Below are 15398 nucleotides of genomic sequence, written 5' to 3' on the forward strand. Positions count from 1 at the left end.
GTCCTCTGCAAGATCAGCCAGTGCTCTTAACCACTGAGCCGTCTTTCCAACTCCCACCACCTACGCAGTGGCTTACAATCATCTTAACTCCAGTTCCAGGGATCTGATGCCCTCTTCTGACCTCTGTGGGCACTGCACGACATGGATGCAGCTACCTACACGTAGGTAATACACTCACGCATGTAAAATAATTTTTAAAAACTTAAAATTGACTATACCACAGCCTGAGTTTGTGTATTTCATTGGGAACCTGGTAAGGAGCTGATGAGATGGCTCTTGCTAAGCCTAACGACGTAAGTTTGATCCTTGAAGCCTACATGGTGGAAGGAGGACAGACTCACAAGTTTCCTCTGATTGCCACACATGCCCTAGCATGCATGTGCACACAAAAAGTTTAAAAATAGGGTTAGAGAGATGGCTCAGGAGCAGACTGCTCTTTCAGAGGACCCAGGTTCAGTTCCCAGCACCCATATGGCAGCTAACAATCATCCTTAACTCAGTTCCAGGGAATCTGACACCCTCCTCTGACCTCCACGGGCATTGTACGCACACAATACAACTACATACACGTAGACAAAAACACTCAAAATTTTAATCAAAATGTAGTAAGCACTAGCAGACTGACAATGTGAGGTGAAGGTGGTAAGGATAACGGGGAGAGCCAACCTGGAGGTGGGTGTGCACCCGGGTGACATGTCACTGCTACTTAATTCCTCTACCTTTGTTGACACCTGCATATTCTTGTGAGGTGTTTGTTGGGGGACTGAATTCCAAGTCCTAGGTGGAACTGTAATTCCCTTCTGTGAGAAGGCACCCAGGGGTGCACAACTGCAGCACAGGTGTCTCAGATCCTCAGCACCCATCAGCCAAGAACAAGGGCCTTGGACTTCCACTGCTCAAAGCTGGCTCCACTGGAATCACAGCTACAATAAAAAACAAGGCGCATTACCCACTTGGTGGGGAAAGACAGCACACAGGCTTGCTCAACAGGCGTTTATTAAGGCTTGTATTCTCCTAGAGGACAGGTATCCGATGTTGTCCACGACTCCAAACAGGCAGTAACAGCTCGAGGAAGTGACACGTTCGAAATACAAGTCTAAATAATACAGCTTAAACGTTAACTCGGGGTCTTTTGGAGTAAATAGTTTCAGAAGGTATCTGCTCTCTAAGACAGTAAGGATCCTCTACGGTGGGCGCGTGCAGATTCGGTATGCGAGGGCGTCGGGCTGAGCACCTTTCATGCTAAACTCCAACTCCAGGTGGCGGCAAGCTCTTCAACGGCCCCTTATTCCACAAAACATGATAGCAAATTTGTTTTCTAAAGGATTTTTTGTTTTTTCACCCATTCAACAGGAAAAAAAAAGACACACAGTAAAATTTACAGTCGGCAGCAGCATCCATCACACTGCCTGTACTATCAGATCCTACATTTAAAGCTTAGCGTTACTGGAATAAAAACTTAAGATGGCATCAGGATTCTCAAGTGAAGAAAAGGGAGGACTAAAAAATGATCTACAAACTAAAACGGGAACGCTGAACCAGACCAACCACTGAGCCCCACCCCCACCCTCACTCAGTGGCAGGGAGGACTACAGCACAGCTCTGCGTGAGCACTGAACTATGACACAATCATGGTCACACTGGTAACTAAGTTACCTTTCTGTCTAGTAGGAAACCCCAAAGGGCAGGTCAGCATCTTAGGATGGATACCAAGACGGTAAAACGCAAGTCACTGCGGTACTGTGGAGACTTCGACAGCACCCTCTCTAAATGGGCTCATTTGCTGTAACGCAGTAGAGGGTAAGAAACAGGAAGTGCCCTACAGGGTTAGTACGTGGCTGGGTTTAAGAGTGAGATCACCATTTCTGCAAAATAAAAACATCTTTGGGATGTATCAGGTGTTTTGTTTTGAAGGGTATTTATATTTCGCATTAGGTCAGTCTGATAAGCTGACAAACAAAATACTCCTTTATTAGTGAGTTCTACAATATTATAATACATAGAAAAATACAAATGAATGCAGATCCATCTGGCAAAAATGAAATACAAAGATAAAGATGCAACAATCAACCCCGCACGAGGACGACACTGGAGCTGACGTGGAGACAGCACCAAGCATACAGCTTTAAAACTGTTTTCAAAGTCAACCGTTAACCACAAGAAACTAGCTTGTCCTTATTGTTTGCTTCGATTCTGCCGTTCCTGCAAAAAGAAAGAAAACAGGTTAGCCCACTGAGCAGTGCAATTTGCAGGTGGCAGACCACAAAGGTGAGGCCCAAGGTCACCTCATGGACTGCAGCCAGGGTCAGACATGTATACTGGTCTGGGCAGCCCCTGTGCACCTAGCTCTGAGCTGCCAAGGGACCTGGTCCCACAGACCAGACCAAGCCCACCATCCACACCCAGGCACCACCCTGTCCTATTCTCTCCCAAGGAGATCCTCTGTACAGAAGTCATGTGATTGTCAGCCCACCCATCAGCTTCTCACTGTCATGCCCCTAGGGAACACAGCACAGCTATGAAACCGCCTACACCCAGCAGAAAGACTGGCATGCACAGGGCACTCCAGCAAGTCAGGTACACAGGAGCTGCTATTCTATTTTCTCATTTTAACAAGCCAGTACTCAGAGTCAAAGTCTGTCCAACTGGCTAAAAGGTGAGCTCCAAGTTAGGGGGCTAAGAAGGATGGGAAGATAAGCTGGATCCATCTAGTTTAGGCCCCTTCTACCAGCCCAATATCCCTCTGTGGCCTCCACCCTCACTCACCAAGTCAGGGCACAGCTTCTTGGCCAGGCTGGCTTCCTACTTCCATAGAGACATCTTTTTTTCTCCACAGCGCACATGACACACCAATGGGACTTAACACCTAACTCTTTCCCCACATTTGCCTGTCTAGCTTCTCATCAGCAGGTCTAGAAGTCACCTGTTTTTCCTGCCAAAAGACATCCATCTTTGACATGGAAATGTCTCTGAAGCAAGAAGCATGCCCCACCATCCACACACCAAGTACCCTGTTCCATCAAAACTGCCTGCGTCCAGAGGTTAAATGCTGGTCCCTGGCACTGCAATCTTAGGTGTGGACTAGTAGAGGAAACTGAAAGCAGACACCCACAGTTAATGTGGTTTATTGTTGGTTTTGGGTTTTACTTGTTCTGAAACAGAATCTTAGGTAGCTGAGGTTGGTCTCAAAGTCCCGATCCTCCTGCCTACACCTTATAAGTGCTGGGGACACAGGAGTGCACCACTTCGCCTAGTTTCATTCAGTGTATCTAAGCAACATTGGCATCTTCCTTTTGGGCTAACTGGACAAAAGATAAGCACAGAAATGATCATCATAAAACTGGAGGAAGGAGACGGTGCCTGGCTCCTTCAGGCCTATAACAGCTACAAAGTCCATAGCCTGCTCTTTTAAAAAAGTGAAAAAGTAACACTGCTGGGCCTGGTGGTTCATGAATCCCAGCACTTGGAAGGCAGACCTCTGAGTTTCAGGCCAGCCAGGGCCAAAAAGCGAGACCCCGTCTCAAAACAAAACAGCTGGGGGTGGTAGCCCATATCTTTAATCCCAGCACTTGGGAGGCAGAGGCAGGCTGATATCTATGTGTTAAGAGACCAGCCTGGTCTACACAGGGAGTTCCAGGCCGGCTACGGCTACATAGTGAGACCCTGTCTCAAGAACATACAAACAAATAAGTAGAAAGTGGCATTACTCATAAAACTCCGGAGAGGGGGGGCACACTCAAGAGGACACACAGCTCACTGTCAGAGGGCCAACAAGCATGATCCCTTAAGTCCTCCTCTACCCACTTTCCAAAATCAAAGGTAATATGACCCAGGCCTGTCAGGCTAGGGGTTAGAGCACTATAGCTATCACCAGCCAGTAGGCACTGTGCAGAACACTCAACTATCACTATTTTAAACACCCTAAGAAAGAGCTATTTATCAGATTGGTTTTTGCTTTTGTTTTGGGCGATGAGTCTTCCTGTGGCCCTAGCTGGCCTAGAACTTGCTATTGTAGATCAGATTGGCCTTGATCTCATAGAGATCTGCCTGCCTCTACCTTCTAAGTGCTAGGACCAAAGGCATGGGCCACCATGCCCAGCTGTTTATCCATTTTAAAAAGCAATGTAGGGACAGTGAGCTAGCTCAGCAGGTTGAGGTGCAGGCCACCAAGCTTAACAACTTGGGTTTGATCCTTGGGAACCACCTGACAGAAGACAAGAACAGACTCCCACAGCACCCACTTATCCCCACATGCACACAGGTGCAACCACACTTCTCTACACAATACATGTAAAATTTAATAAATATAAAAGACACACTTCAAAAACCAATGAATCAAACTAGGACCTGGGAGTTAGTGCCTTCCGTAAGTAATCAGTACCACAGGGAAACCCTGAAAGGCAAACTGCAAAAACTGTCAGCAACATTTTGCTTTCTAAACCCTAAACACTTACAGTATTTATGTGTGTCTGAGTGTGTGCAACATGTGTGGGTATCCACAGAGCCCAGAAGGTGGTGATGGATCCCCTAGAGCTGGAGTTACAGGTGGTTGTGAGCTGTCCAGATGTGAGTGGTAGGAACTGAACTCAGGTCCTTCAGAAGAGCTGCAAGGACTCTCAACTGCTGAGCCACCTCTCCAGCTCCCAACTGGGAACTTTGTACCAAGACCATCTGACAGCTGTGAGGTCTGTCCATGAGAAACAAAAGATGGGCCTGTCTTCAGAGGTCAGGACCTTGGGGTCTACCAGGAGCCTCAAGCATTGTGCAGGTATTACAGCCTGGAAATAAGGGAGCAGCTCTTCACTATATACTTCATTCTTAAAGACTTCAGTGCATTCCCCAGTAGCTCAGACACCTGAGAATCTGACTGCTAGTTACCTAATAGCCCAGCCTACTTGGAAGGAAGACCAGTGCACCAGGTGGGCAGCAGGTATGTACACAGGTACACCTGTGTTGTACCATCAGTTGTTGGCTATGTGGGTACTGGGAACCAAACCTGGGTAGTCTGGAAGACTGGCCAGTGCTCCTAACTGTTAAGCCATCTCTCCAGGCCCCCATCACCAATCTTTGATATCTAGTACAGTTCAGAGACCCCTAAGGATTCCATACTCAAGGATTCAAGTGGAAAAACTGAGCACAAATGTGTACATTCAAAGCCAGCTATCACCATCCTGTTTCTAGCCTAGCAAGGGACTGCACTAACAATGCTTGGATGTGACAGTGGTCCCAGCCAATCTTATCTATGGGGGATGCCCCAAGCATTCTAGTTTGGTAAAAGTGTGATACTGGCAGAAGAACAAAACTGCCCAAAAATCATTTCTTAGAACATTAGAATATGTTCCCTTATTAACCAATGCATGGCTGTTTCTTATTTTATGACTGTCATCCCTTTCTCACCATTTTATCACTATTTCTTAGGAGGTAATTTAATGGTGCTAGCAGCACAACCACCTGCCCGTCTACACATTTCTCTGCTCAAAATGCTTAGACAGTTGTTCATTTACACAAGCAATTCCTCTGACTCAGAGGACAGAAATGACTAGAAACTCAGCTATTGCCAACTGATATTTTAGAAAAGATCTCAGGATATGCTCTTAGGCAAAGAAACTTAATGATGCATGCTGAGACCTTTTGTCCCATTTCTGGAGCCCAGTTCTGTTTTGAAGAGTAAGCGGTCTTACTCCAGGTATACCAGGCAGTTAGGACCATCTCCAGCATTCAAATGGACCTAAGCATACTGGTTTATTATTATAAAATGTCTGGATTCCAGCTCCCTCTCCACCCGCCATTCTCTTTACTATTTAAGAAGAATTGCGTTTTTAAGTTTCTCAAAGCTGTAAGACACAGAGTTTCTAAAAGAAAAATAGGAAACCTCCAGATCCAGAGCTTCCAACTGCTTTGTGGCAGTGCCCAAGAAACAGGAGCCCTCAGGCAGGTGGGACTTCAAGGAACAGTCAAAGCCTACTGCAAAACCACTTTCCCTGGGCTCCCCAGTGCCGCATGAACGTTGCTTACTAAGTGTGGATGAATGGGCAGAAGCTACAAAAGCCAAGAGATCATGATTCAGAAAGTACCTTCCCCCAAGGTCTTTCTTTGTACACAATGGTCCCAATTACCATGTTACAAAAAAAGGAAGGGAGACAAGTTATGTGGTGACCTCCTCAAACTCACACTGCTGGCTCCTCGTAATAACACAACAGAAAAGTTACGACACCCACACCCCCTGGATCACCTGCTCTAAGGTTAGCAGTCAGGAACTGTGCATCACTGGATCAGCAGATTGCCCCCCAACCTGCAGTCCAGGCCTCCTGGTGTGCACACAGATGCAAGCACCCGTGCAGCAGGTGCCCAAGCACGACTCACCTTGCGCACCACCTCCTCCTCCTCCTGGCGCTTTTCATAGTGAGAAAAGTCATCAAAGATGGAGGTTGTGTGCTTATAGGAAGCGATGATCTTCAGCACTTGCTTTGCTTTTTCTAAGGGCACCTCCTGTGTGTCACGGGAGTTTGTGACAGGTTTGTTGTCGTTGTTCTCCAGTCTTATGTGCCGCAGCTGGTTATTGGGCACATCCTTCACAAAAATCCACTTCACGTCAAACTTCCCCTTCCACTTGTCCTGAGACCAGACCCCAGCACTGGTGCCATAGTCCACAGGGGACTTCATCTCTGCCACCCCACAGAAATGTCCACTCCCGTTGACACTGAAGAGCAGGTAGACAGGCCCCTTGCTGTTCATGGAGCGGAAGGCGCCGTCAAGGCGCTTGTTGCCATGTTCTGTGCTACACCAGATGGAGTACTTGATGGAGCGGTGGATGTCGTCCTCAGAATAGCTCTTGATGATGAACACCCGCCCACTCTTAAGATTCCAGTCGAACTCTTTAGGGTTATAGCTGTGGGCAGCTTTCAGTTTCTCGAGGACAGGATGGGACTCTACACTTGGGGCAGAAGTAGGCTGAGCATTTCCAACAGAGTTACTGTCACTGCTGACCCCTCCACTCTGCCCAAATGCTGCGTTTCTGTTGCGAGGAGCCACCCAGCGGGGCTGGAGTGGCTGCTGAGGGCTCTGATACTGTGGCTGGACCAAAGGTGGGGGCTGAGCCGGGAGAGGCTGAGCTACCTGCTGGGGCTGTGGGGCAGCCTGGGGGGAAGGTGCCTGCTGGGGGGCAGGAGCCTTCGGTACAGGCCCTTTGTTATCCCAGGTGCCAATGTCCATGTTATGCTTTATAGGTGGAGGAGGCAGTGCTCCCCCAACCATTGGCCCACTCTTTGTTTTCATTTTAGGCTGTGGCTTTGCAGGCTTGCTGGCAATGGCAGCCCAAGAAGTTGGTTTTGAAACTGGCATGCTCACATTTGTCCCACCATTGCCAGAAAGGACACCCGTCAATGCCACACTGTTGACGACTGAACCCACTGTCTTGACTGCAGAGGTGGTGACATCCCCAATCTTCAGACCAATCATGCCCTGCTCCAGACTGTTCATCCCAGGGGCCTTGTTGAGAGTGTCACTGTGAAAACCTGTCTGCCCATCAACAACTGTGCCACCAAGGGAGCTTGGTGGGTAGGTGTAACTGCTCCCATAGGCTGAGCTCTGCGTCTGCTGCCCCTGAGAACCACTTGTCCCCCATGCTGAGAATGCAGGGTTTTCGGGGAAAAAATTAAACCTGTGCTGATAAATGTTGTTCCCAAGACCCCCAGGCTGCCCGAAAACAGCATCATGCATGAAGTGATGGTCTCCATTACTCAGTTGTCCATAGGTAGTAAGGTATGGGATGGGAGGGTCCCCTGCAGTAGACCACGGCGCCTCACTGAGGGAGTAAGGAAATCCAATGGATGGTGGATAGTAGCTGGACAGGTAAGGATCACTCATCGAGGGATAACTGTTACTCTGTGGAAACAAACAGGTGATGAGTTAAGACCCCGTCACACAGTTTAGCACATCAACCACCTCACACACAGGTTGAGTAGAACAATTCTGACATAGCTCAGGATTATACCTTCCTAAATGAAGGCTAAGGTTACCAATGTCAAAACAAAGTCAAGACACAGAGAAATTAGTAACAAATGCAACCTAGGCTGTTACCTCAAAATACAAAGCCTCCTTTGCAATGATCTGAACTCAAATGAAACAACCGAGCCAAGTCATCCTGCAACCTGGTACACAGCATCCTCTGCTTTTACTATCAGAAGACCCTGCATCAGTTGGTCTGTGTGGCCAACACAAGCGCCTGCCCAATTTCAGTTTCTACCTCAACCTACTGACAGGCCAGTTTCTAACTCCACTGTAGTTCTCTTTTTCTTTCCTTTTTGTCTTTCTGAGACAGGGTCTCCCTGTAGCCCCAGCTGGCCTGGAACTCACTATGTAGACCAGGCTGGCCTTGAACTCACAGAGATACACCTGCCTCTGCCTCCCAAGTGCTGGGACTACAGGCGTGCGCCACCACCCCCGGCTGTGTAGTTCTCTTTTTCATCCCTGAAAGTGAAGCAGCCAGGCTACTGTGTGAAGCTATCTCAACCAGGCTATTCTAGGCATAGGCAGCAGGTAGCAGCTGCTCCTGTAACTCTGTATAGGCGAGACTGAATGCCAGGCCATGATATATACCTTTCCTGGGAAGGAAGTGGTTCCCAGCAGTCTGTAGTTCATGCTGCCTGTTCTGATCTAAAGCTGTAGCAACTTACTTAAAATGTGCCCTGGAAACGATCTAGGGTTGCTGGTAAAGCACACGGATGTCCAAGCCCTCTGCTTCTCTGTGTGCCTGACCAGGCACAAGCTTGGGCTCATATTCACCTGCAAGTGCCCCAGGCAAGATGGTCCCTCCTGGCTTGGCAGTGCCATAGGGAAGTCTAAGCTACCAATATGAAGGTCTGTTTATCAGAGACATAGCTAAATAAACTAAGTTATAAAAAACAAACTCAAAGTTTGCTCTTCACTAGTAAAAGAATTAAAAGGAGGGAATTGGAGAGATAGCTAATAGAGCAGTTAAGAGCACTTACTGGCTGCTCTTGCAGAGGACCTGGGTTCAACTCCTAGCACCCACATGGTGGCTAACTATCAGTAATTCCAGTTCCTGGGGATCTGACACCCTCTTCTGACCTTCAAGGGCACTGCACAACATTGGGTATACTTAGATACACACAGGCAGTACACTCATACACAAAAAATAAAGTAAAAACAAATGCTCTCCACACATGAGCAAAGGCACTTGGGTTTCCAAAGCCTCTGTCAGACTACCAGGCAGTACCACATCTAAGACTTCTTATCATAGCTAGGGTACAATAGGACCACACAAGGGAGGCAAACAAATCTTCCAGGCAAAGCCAGAGCCCTCCTCCTGATAACTACAAAATGATAAAATAGACATTTCAAACAAAGAATTAAAGAGAATTCAAATAACTGCTGCTGTTTTTCCTAGATCATTTGGAGCACTGAAGAGTAAAACAGAGCCATAGATCCGTCCTGGAATTAAGAGCAGTTTTTCTGTACTAACTCTGGTTTAATTACCTGAAAAAAAAAAAAAAACTAAAAAAGGCCAATTCTAGATGACCAGAACCAGAACACCCCTGCAGCTGAAATCTTACTTCCTCTGCCTATTTTCCTGAGAAGGAAAAAAATTCCAACATTATTTGAGCTATATGGCAACTGGGCATAAGTGACCAAGACTGGAGGGAAATGCAGACCGTCCCTCCCAAGCCCAGTAGATCTCTGTGGAGCATGCAGATACATGCAGTTCATCAGATCAAATCAATTCTGTGAAAGGAAAGCACTCAGGGCAAGGCTTAAAAGCGCACGCCTATAGTCCCAGCACTCGGGAGGCAGAGGCAGGCGGATCTCTGTGAATTCAAGGCCAGCCTGGTCTACATAGTGAGTTCCAGGACAGCTGGGGCTGCAGGGAGATCCTGTCTCAAAAAGACCAAAAAGAAAAAAAAGGATGCTAAAATTTACTGTTATGAGGGGCTCCTGGGAACTGTTCTGTCAACTAGTATACCACAGTGCTTCAGGAGGTTCTGAGTAGAGGAAATGCTAAGAGATAAGAGAAAAACCCCAATACAACACATTCACTTGGCTGGTCACTTTCCCTGGCTATCTTCAAGGCTGGTCCTTCTGAGGCTGCAATGTTAGCCCCTCAGCAGGCTGATCAATATGCAGGGACAGCAGCTTCTGACAGTTTCTGCATCTGTTGTAGCAACTTGCCAAAGAACAAGTGAAGACTCAGCGTATCTTCTGTTGCACCTCTGGAAAGCGTTAGTGGTCGCAAACCTCTCTTTAGTGAGCATCACCAATGGGCCTTTAAAGGAACCTACACTACATACATGTCACCACAGAAACCCAAGCCAGAGGCTGGATGACCAGTTACATATGTGCTGACCCCAAGCCTGCCAGAACTCCCTAGTCACAGTAATAGCCCAAATGTCAAGTTTTTTCCCAGTGTTTCCCACACGACAGAGGCTGTGTAAGCTGACGAGGCACACAGCATTATTTAACTTGACTTTGGGCTGCAGGTGAGAATAAACACAAATCCTCATAGAAACCTTGGGTCATTGTGTAGGCTCAATTTTCAAGATAAGCTAACAACTCTTAAGGCCAGTAGCTTCTCAGAGATAGAGTACAGAGGTACAAATTTATTTTATTTTATTTTTGGTCTTTTTTGAGACAAGGTCTCCCTGTAGCCCCAGCTGCCCTGGAACCCACTATGTAGACCAGGCTGGCCTTGAACTCACAGAGATCCGCCTGCCTCTGCCTCCCGAGTGCTGGGATTAAAGGCATGCACCACCATGCCTGGCTCAGAGGTACAAATTTCAACGTAACAATGTTCATCAAGCACTTTAAATGACCTACAGTGGATCCTAGAATGTACTACACAGAGAGGCAGGGAGATAGAATGACATTTTGATTCCATACAAAGGAATAAACAAGAGGCTAGAGAGATGGATCAGCAGCTAAGGGCACTGACTGCTCTTGTGGAGGACCCAGGCTTGACTCCTAGCACCCACATGGTGCTCTGTAACAACCATTTGTAACTCCAGTTCCAGGGGATCCAACGCCTCTTCTGACCTCCTCAGGCACTCATGACATGGGTGCACCTACCTACAAGCAAGCAATACTCATACACATAAAATAAAAATAATAAAAATATTTAAAAATAAGTCAGGTGTGGTGGTGTATGCCTTTAATCCCAGCACTTGGGAGGCAGAGGCAGGCGGATCTCTGTGAGTTCAAGGCCAGCCTGGTCTACATAGTGAGTTCCAGGACAGCTGAGGCTACAGGGAGACCCTGTCTCAAAAAGACCAAAAATAAATAAATAAATGAAACAATACAGACAGGCTACAGGGAGACCCTGTCTCAAAAAGACCAAAAATAAATAAATAAATGAAACAATACAGACAACAGGTTATCTTCTGAATGAATGCTCCAGCTTCTCTATCTGGGCCAACAATGGCCTCGCTTGTCCTCATAAGTGGAGGTTAAGACAGACAGCAGTCCCCTGTTGTTTCTTCCTAACAAAGTTATCTGTAGAAAATCTGCCATCAAGAGCACAGATTTACTATCAAATTATGTGCTAGATAAATACTTTACTAAAAAGTTCACATCTGGGGGGCTGGAGAGATGGCTCAGCAGTTAAGAGCACTGACTGTTCTTGCAGAGGACCTGGATTCGATTCCCAGCACCCACATGGCAGCTACGAACCATCCTTAACTCCAGTTCCAGGGGAATCCGAAGCCCTCTTTTGACCTCCATGGCATTGCACAACACAGGTGCACTCACCTACATGCAGGCAACACACTCATACACATAAAATAAAAATAATATTTAGTCGGGCGTGGTGGCGCATGCCTTTAATCCCAGCACTCAGGAAGGAGGCAGAGGCAGACGGATCTCTGTGAGTTCAATGCCAGCCTGATCTACATAGTGAGTTCCAGGCCAGGGAACTACAGGGGCTACAGGGAGACCCTGTCTCAAAAAAGACCAAAATAAATAAATAAATAAATAAACTACATCTAAATAAAATATTTAAAATAAATAAACAGTTCACATCTGAACATGTGGACAATGAAGGGGCCACTTTAAAGCTGCTTGGTGGCAGTGCCACTTTGAACAACAGTCCTTTCCATGGCTTCTACAAGAGAAAGACAGCTATGATCTGCAACTGACAGCAGGAAAAAAAAAAAAAAAATCTACCTTTAAGGTAATCCTCACAAATAACTCAGGAGTCCCTACTTCATAAAAACATTTCAAGTGTAGTGAAGCAACCTCCCCCCTTACTTTGTTAATATTAAATATATACTACTGCTATAAGAAAAGTAGGAAAAAAGATACTCGAAAGAATATATTTATTTAATCTTTTCCATGGCCAACAGCTCATGACTAAGGCCAGGTGGGTTCTGCAGCCCTGTCCTGCTCAGATTCTCAGGGTCAAGGGTCCCCCTGCCAACAGTTTCTCAGTCCCCTGAGCTCCTGACAGTGGGAAGGAAGATGGGTGCTACTGCTTGCTTCATACAAAAGGAAACTGAGGCCCAGGGAAGGCCAAGTCACCTGATGCAGGTAGAGTTAAGGTTCAAGCTGAGGACAGGAGTCTGCACAACCATCCAGAGCTTAGCTACTCTCTTAGATCACAATTCTAGCCTTTCAGAGATAACATCAAAACTCTGAGGAACCACACACTCCTGTACTCTGTAGCTTACGAATGCTAGACCAGCCAGGATTCTGCCTGTACCCAGCCCTAGGGTTCTGTCCTACAGGGAGAAAAGTACCTACACCACATTCATGCCCCAGGCCCAGGAGCACCTGCCTGCTCAAATCAAGTCTTCAAGACCAAGCTATCATTTCTTCTTTTCTTTCTTTTTTGAGACAGTCTTCCTGTAGCCCCAGCTGGCCTGCCTCTGCCTCTCAAGTACGGATTAAAGGCGTGCCACCATGCCCGACTAAGTTATCATTTGTAATACTTTCTAGTCTAATTTTTTCGTTTAAGGTAGAAAAATCAGAAACGAGGTATTATAAGCAATTAATTAACAAATAAAAACATGCTATCAAAAACTCACCGGATTGGACTGTCCAGAAAGGTAGGGCTCAAAGTCATTGTCATGAACTGTATCTTTCTGATGCAAAGAACCATTTTGTACTAGAACAAGAAGTTGCAAATTATTATCTTCAAGTCTTGAGAAGTTACTCAAGCATAAAAAACTTAGCAAAGTCTACTTTCTTATTTCAAAATGGACACCATCAGTAGAGCTGATGTTTAAATGCTAATCAGGATGACCATGCAGAACTTGCAACAATATGTTTGTTTTTGAGACAAGTCTCCCTGTAGCCCCAGCTGGCCTGGAACTTGTTATATAGATCAGGCTGGCCTTCATCTCAGAGATCCACCTGCCTCTATATCCTGAGCGCTGGGATAAATGGTATGTACCACCACTTAATAAAAATGCCCTCTCTGGGCATTGTATGCATGGGTGCATTTACATTCAGGCAAAATACTCATACACATAAAAACAAAATAATAAAAAGAGCTGAAGAGATGGCTCAGTGGTTAAGAACACGTACTGTTCTTCCTGGGTTCGATTCCCATAACCCACATGGCAGCTAACCACCACCCATAACTCCAGTTTCAAGAGAGCCAACACCCTCTTCTGGCCTCTGCCCAGCATTGCAACCATGTGGTGCACTTACATGCAGACAAAACACTGATACAAATAGGATTATTTTTTTAATTTTTAAAATTTTTAAAGAGGTAACTTTGGATCAAGGACTTCCCCCATTCCTGACAAGTGCTCTATCACTGATGCCCAGTGGATGAAAATCTACAGGGTCTCAAAAGATCTACACTGGGCAGAGGATGGTGGCTCTACACCCAGCTGTGCACAGAGATCTGAGGAGGGCCCAGTGCTCAGCTGAAGGGCCTGTACCCCAGCTCACTATCCTCTGGCTCTCCACTTTTCACTGTTGCAGGGCACAGCCAGGAAAGGAAAGGAATGGTAAATAAAGAGCTGGGCCTTTTCCAACCTTAAAACATGATGAACCATATTTGGTTACACTCGAGTAACAAACGCACTGGTTCTAAGTGTCACTTTCGAGTTCCCAAGCGTGAGTTTTGGGAGTTTATCACAAGCCAGGGTATCAAAGGAGATGACAAGATACAAGGACCGCAGCTAAGGGAGGAAGGCACAACCTCGAAGGTCGGCAAGCTGGCTGACTCCCCCACAGCCATCCATTATGCAAGGGAGGACCAGTCGCTCAGTTCCCTGCCTGAGCACCGGTACCTGCCTATCTCCAATCCCTTTCTCCCAATTGCACTATCTAGCGAAGAGGCACGCTGGGCATGCCTTTATTTACTCCCTGAAAAGCCCCACTCCAACCTGTCAATTCTCCTGGAAATGTAAAGTTTCATCTTCTCCAAGCTGACGAAGGAAACTTAGTCTCGAGTTCCACACCAAGCTAGTGGACGTTCTCTCGCCCACATGGGCTGGCGCTGCCCCGTTCTCCGACACTGTCCACACAGGTCCCGGAACTCTGCTCACCTTTATTATCTTGTCCTTTTGTTCTCTGCATCGCCGCAGGCCAGGACACGCGGGCGGACGACAGCCAGCCCAGGAAAGGAAAGACAAAGTTACTCTCCGGAGAGTGCTCCGCAGCGGGCGATGCGACCCCGGGCCGACTTCCAGATCTCCCACCCCATGAGCGCAGCCCTGCTAAGCGACCCCGCCGTCGAGCCCCATAGCCCGGGCCGGGCCGGGCCTGGCCTGGCCTCCAGGACCCCAGCCCCGACACCCAAGCCCCGGCCCGGCCTCTTGGTCCCCAGCCCGGACCCCGCACCCCGAGTCCAAACCGGGCCTCCTTGCTCCCCGCGCGGCCCAGCCCGCGACCTGCCAGGCCCGGCCTCGCGCCAGGGGCTCCGAGACGCCCCTACCTGGGGGTCCACGCTGGTGGCCGACATGCTTCATGAACAGCACAGCGCGGGACCGGGGCGCCGCCGGCTCGGGCCTCCCGCGAGGCCAGGCCTGTCACGCCGCGTGCGGCCCCGGGCCCCGCCGCCAATTCCGCGGGTGCGGCGGCGGCTGTAGGCGCACGCGGGCCGGACCGGCGGACAGTCGCCGGACGGTGGCGGGAGGCAGCGGAGGAGCCGAGGGGGAGCCGACTCCAATGGCGGCTGCGGCGGCTGGGACGAGGCTGCGCGACGTCAGCGCGCGGGGCAGGCCGGGGGCGCCGTAGGGCCGCCGCCGTCACGCCTGCGCACCGTTGCTCCCTGGATTTCGAGCGGGGGACGGTGGGGGGTGTCCCAGTCTGGCGCCAGAGGGGCGGAGCCAGCGGGACTGGGGGCGGGGCGTCAGGAAGTCACGTGGATGTCGGGCATCCGCAGCGTCAGGTACACCTGTCCTAGTCTTGGTGGCTGGAGCCGCTCGTCGCCG

At 48.3% G+C, this 15398-nt stretch overlaps 1 protein-coding gene across 2 annotated transcripts; it reads right to left on the reverse strand.

Annotated features, from left to right (window-relative positions):
- Positions 1 to 978: 978 nt before the first annotated feature.
- Positions 979 to 15163, reverse strand: Ythdf1 (YTH N6-methyladenosine RNA binding protein 1). 2 transcript variants are annotated; one of them, XM_008843254.3, is made up of 5 exons: positions 14900 to 15163; positions 14511 to 14535; positions 13035 to 13114; positions 6364 to 7884; positions 979 to 2202 (listed from the first exon to the last, which is right to left on the reverse strand). In XM_008843254.3, exons 1-5 carry the CDS (start codon positions 14924 to 14926, stop codon positions 2176 to 2178), a joined length of 1680 nt encoding a protein of 559 aa, XP_008841476.1. In that variant the 5' UTR covers positions 14927 to 15163; the 3' UTR covers positions 979 to 2175. The 2 variants fall into 2 exon arrangements, with proteins under 2 accessions (XP_008841476.1, XP_008841477.1); XM_008843255.3 differs by lacking the exons at positions 14511 to 14535; positions 14900 to 15163 and adding an exon at positions 14349 to 14504.
- Between the last annotated feature and the right edge of the window lie 235 nt (positions 15164 to 15398).

The sequence above is a fragment of the Nannospalax galili genome, unplaced genomic scaffold, assembly GCF_000622305.1.
Source record: "Nannospalax galili isolate Female #2095 unplaced genomic scaffold, S.galili_v1.0 scaffold160, whole genome shotgun sequence".
In the NCBI taxonomy this organism is placed as follows: Eukaryota; Metazoa; Chordata; class Mammalia; order Rodentia; family Spalacidae; genus Nannospalax; species Nannospalax galili.

What these genes read in the sequence shown, in the direction of transcription:
- Ythdf1 (XM_008843254.3), bottom strand. Translation starts at nt 14,926, where the DNA reads ATGTCGGCCACCAGCGTGGACCCCCAG. An exon ending in AAAAGGACAAGATAATAAAG is followed by an intron (nt 13,115 to 14,510) that starts GTGAGCAGAGTT and finishes TTCTTGTTCTAG; the next exon opens with TACAAAATGGTTCTTTGCAT. An exon ending in AGGAGGAGGTGGTGCGCAAG is followed by an intron (nt 2,203 to 6,363) that starts GTGAGTCGTGCT and finishes TTCTTTTTGCAG; the next exon opens with GAACGGCAGAATCGAAGCAA.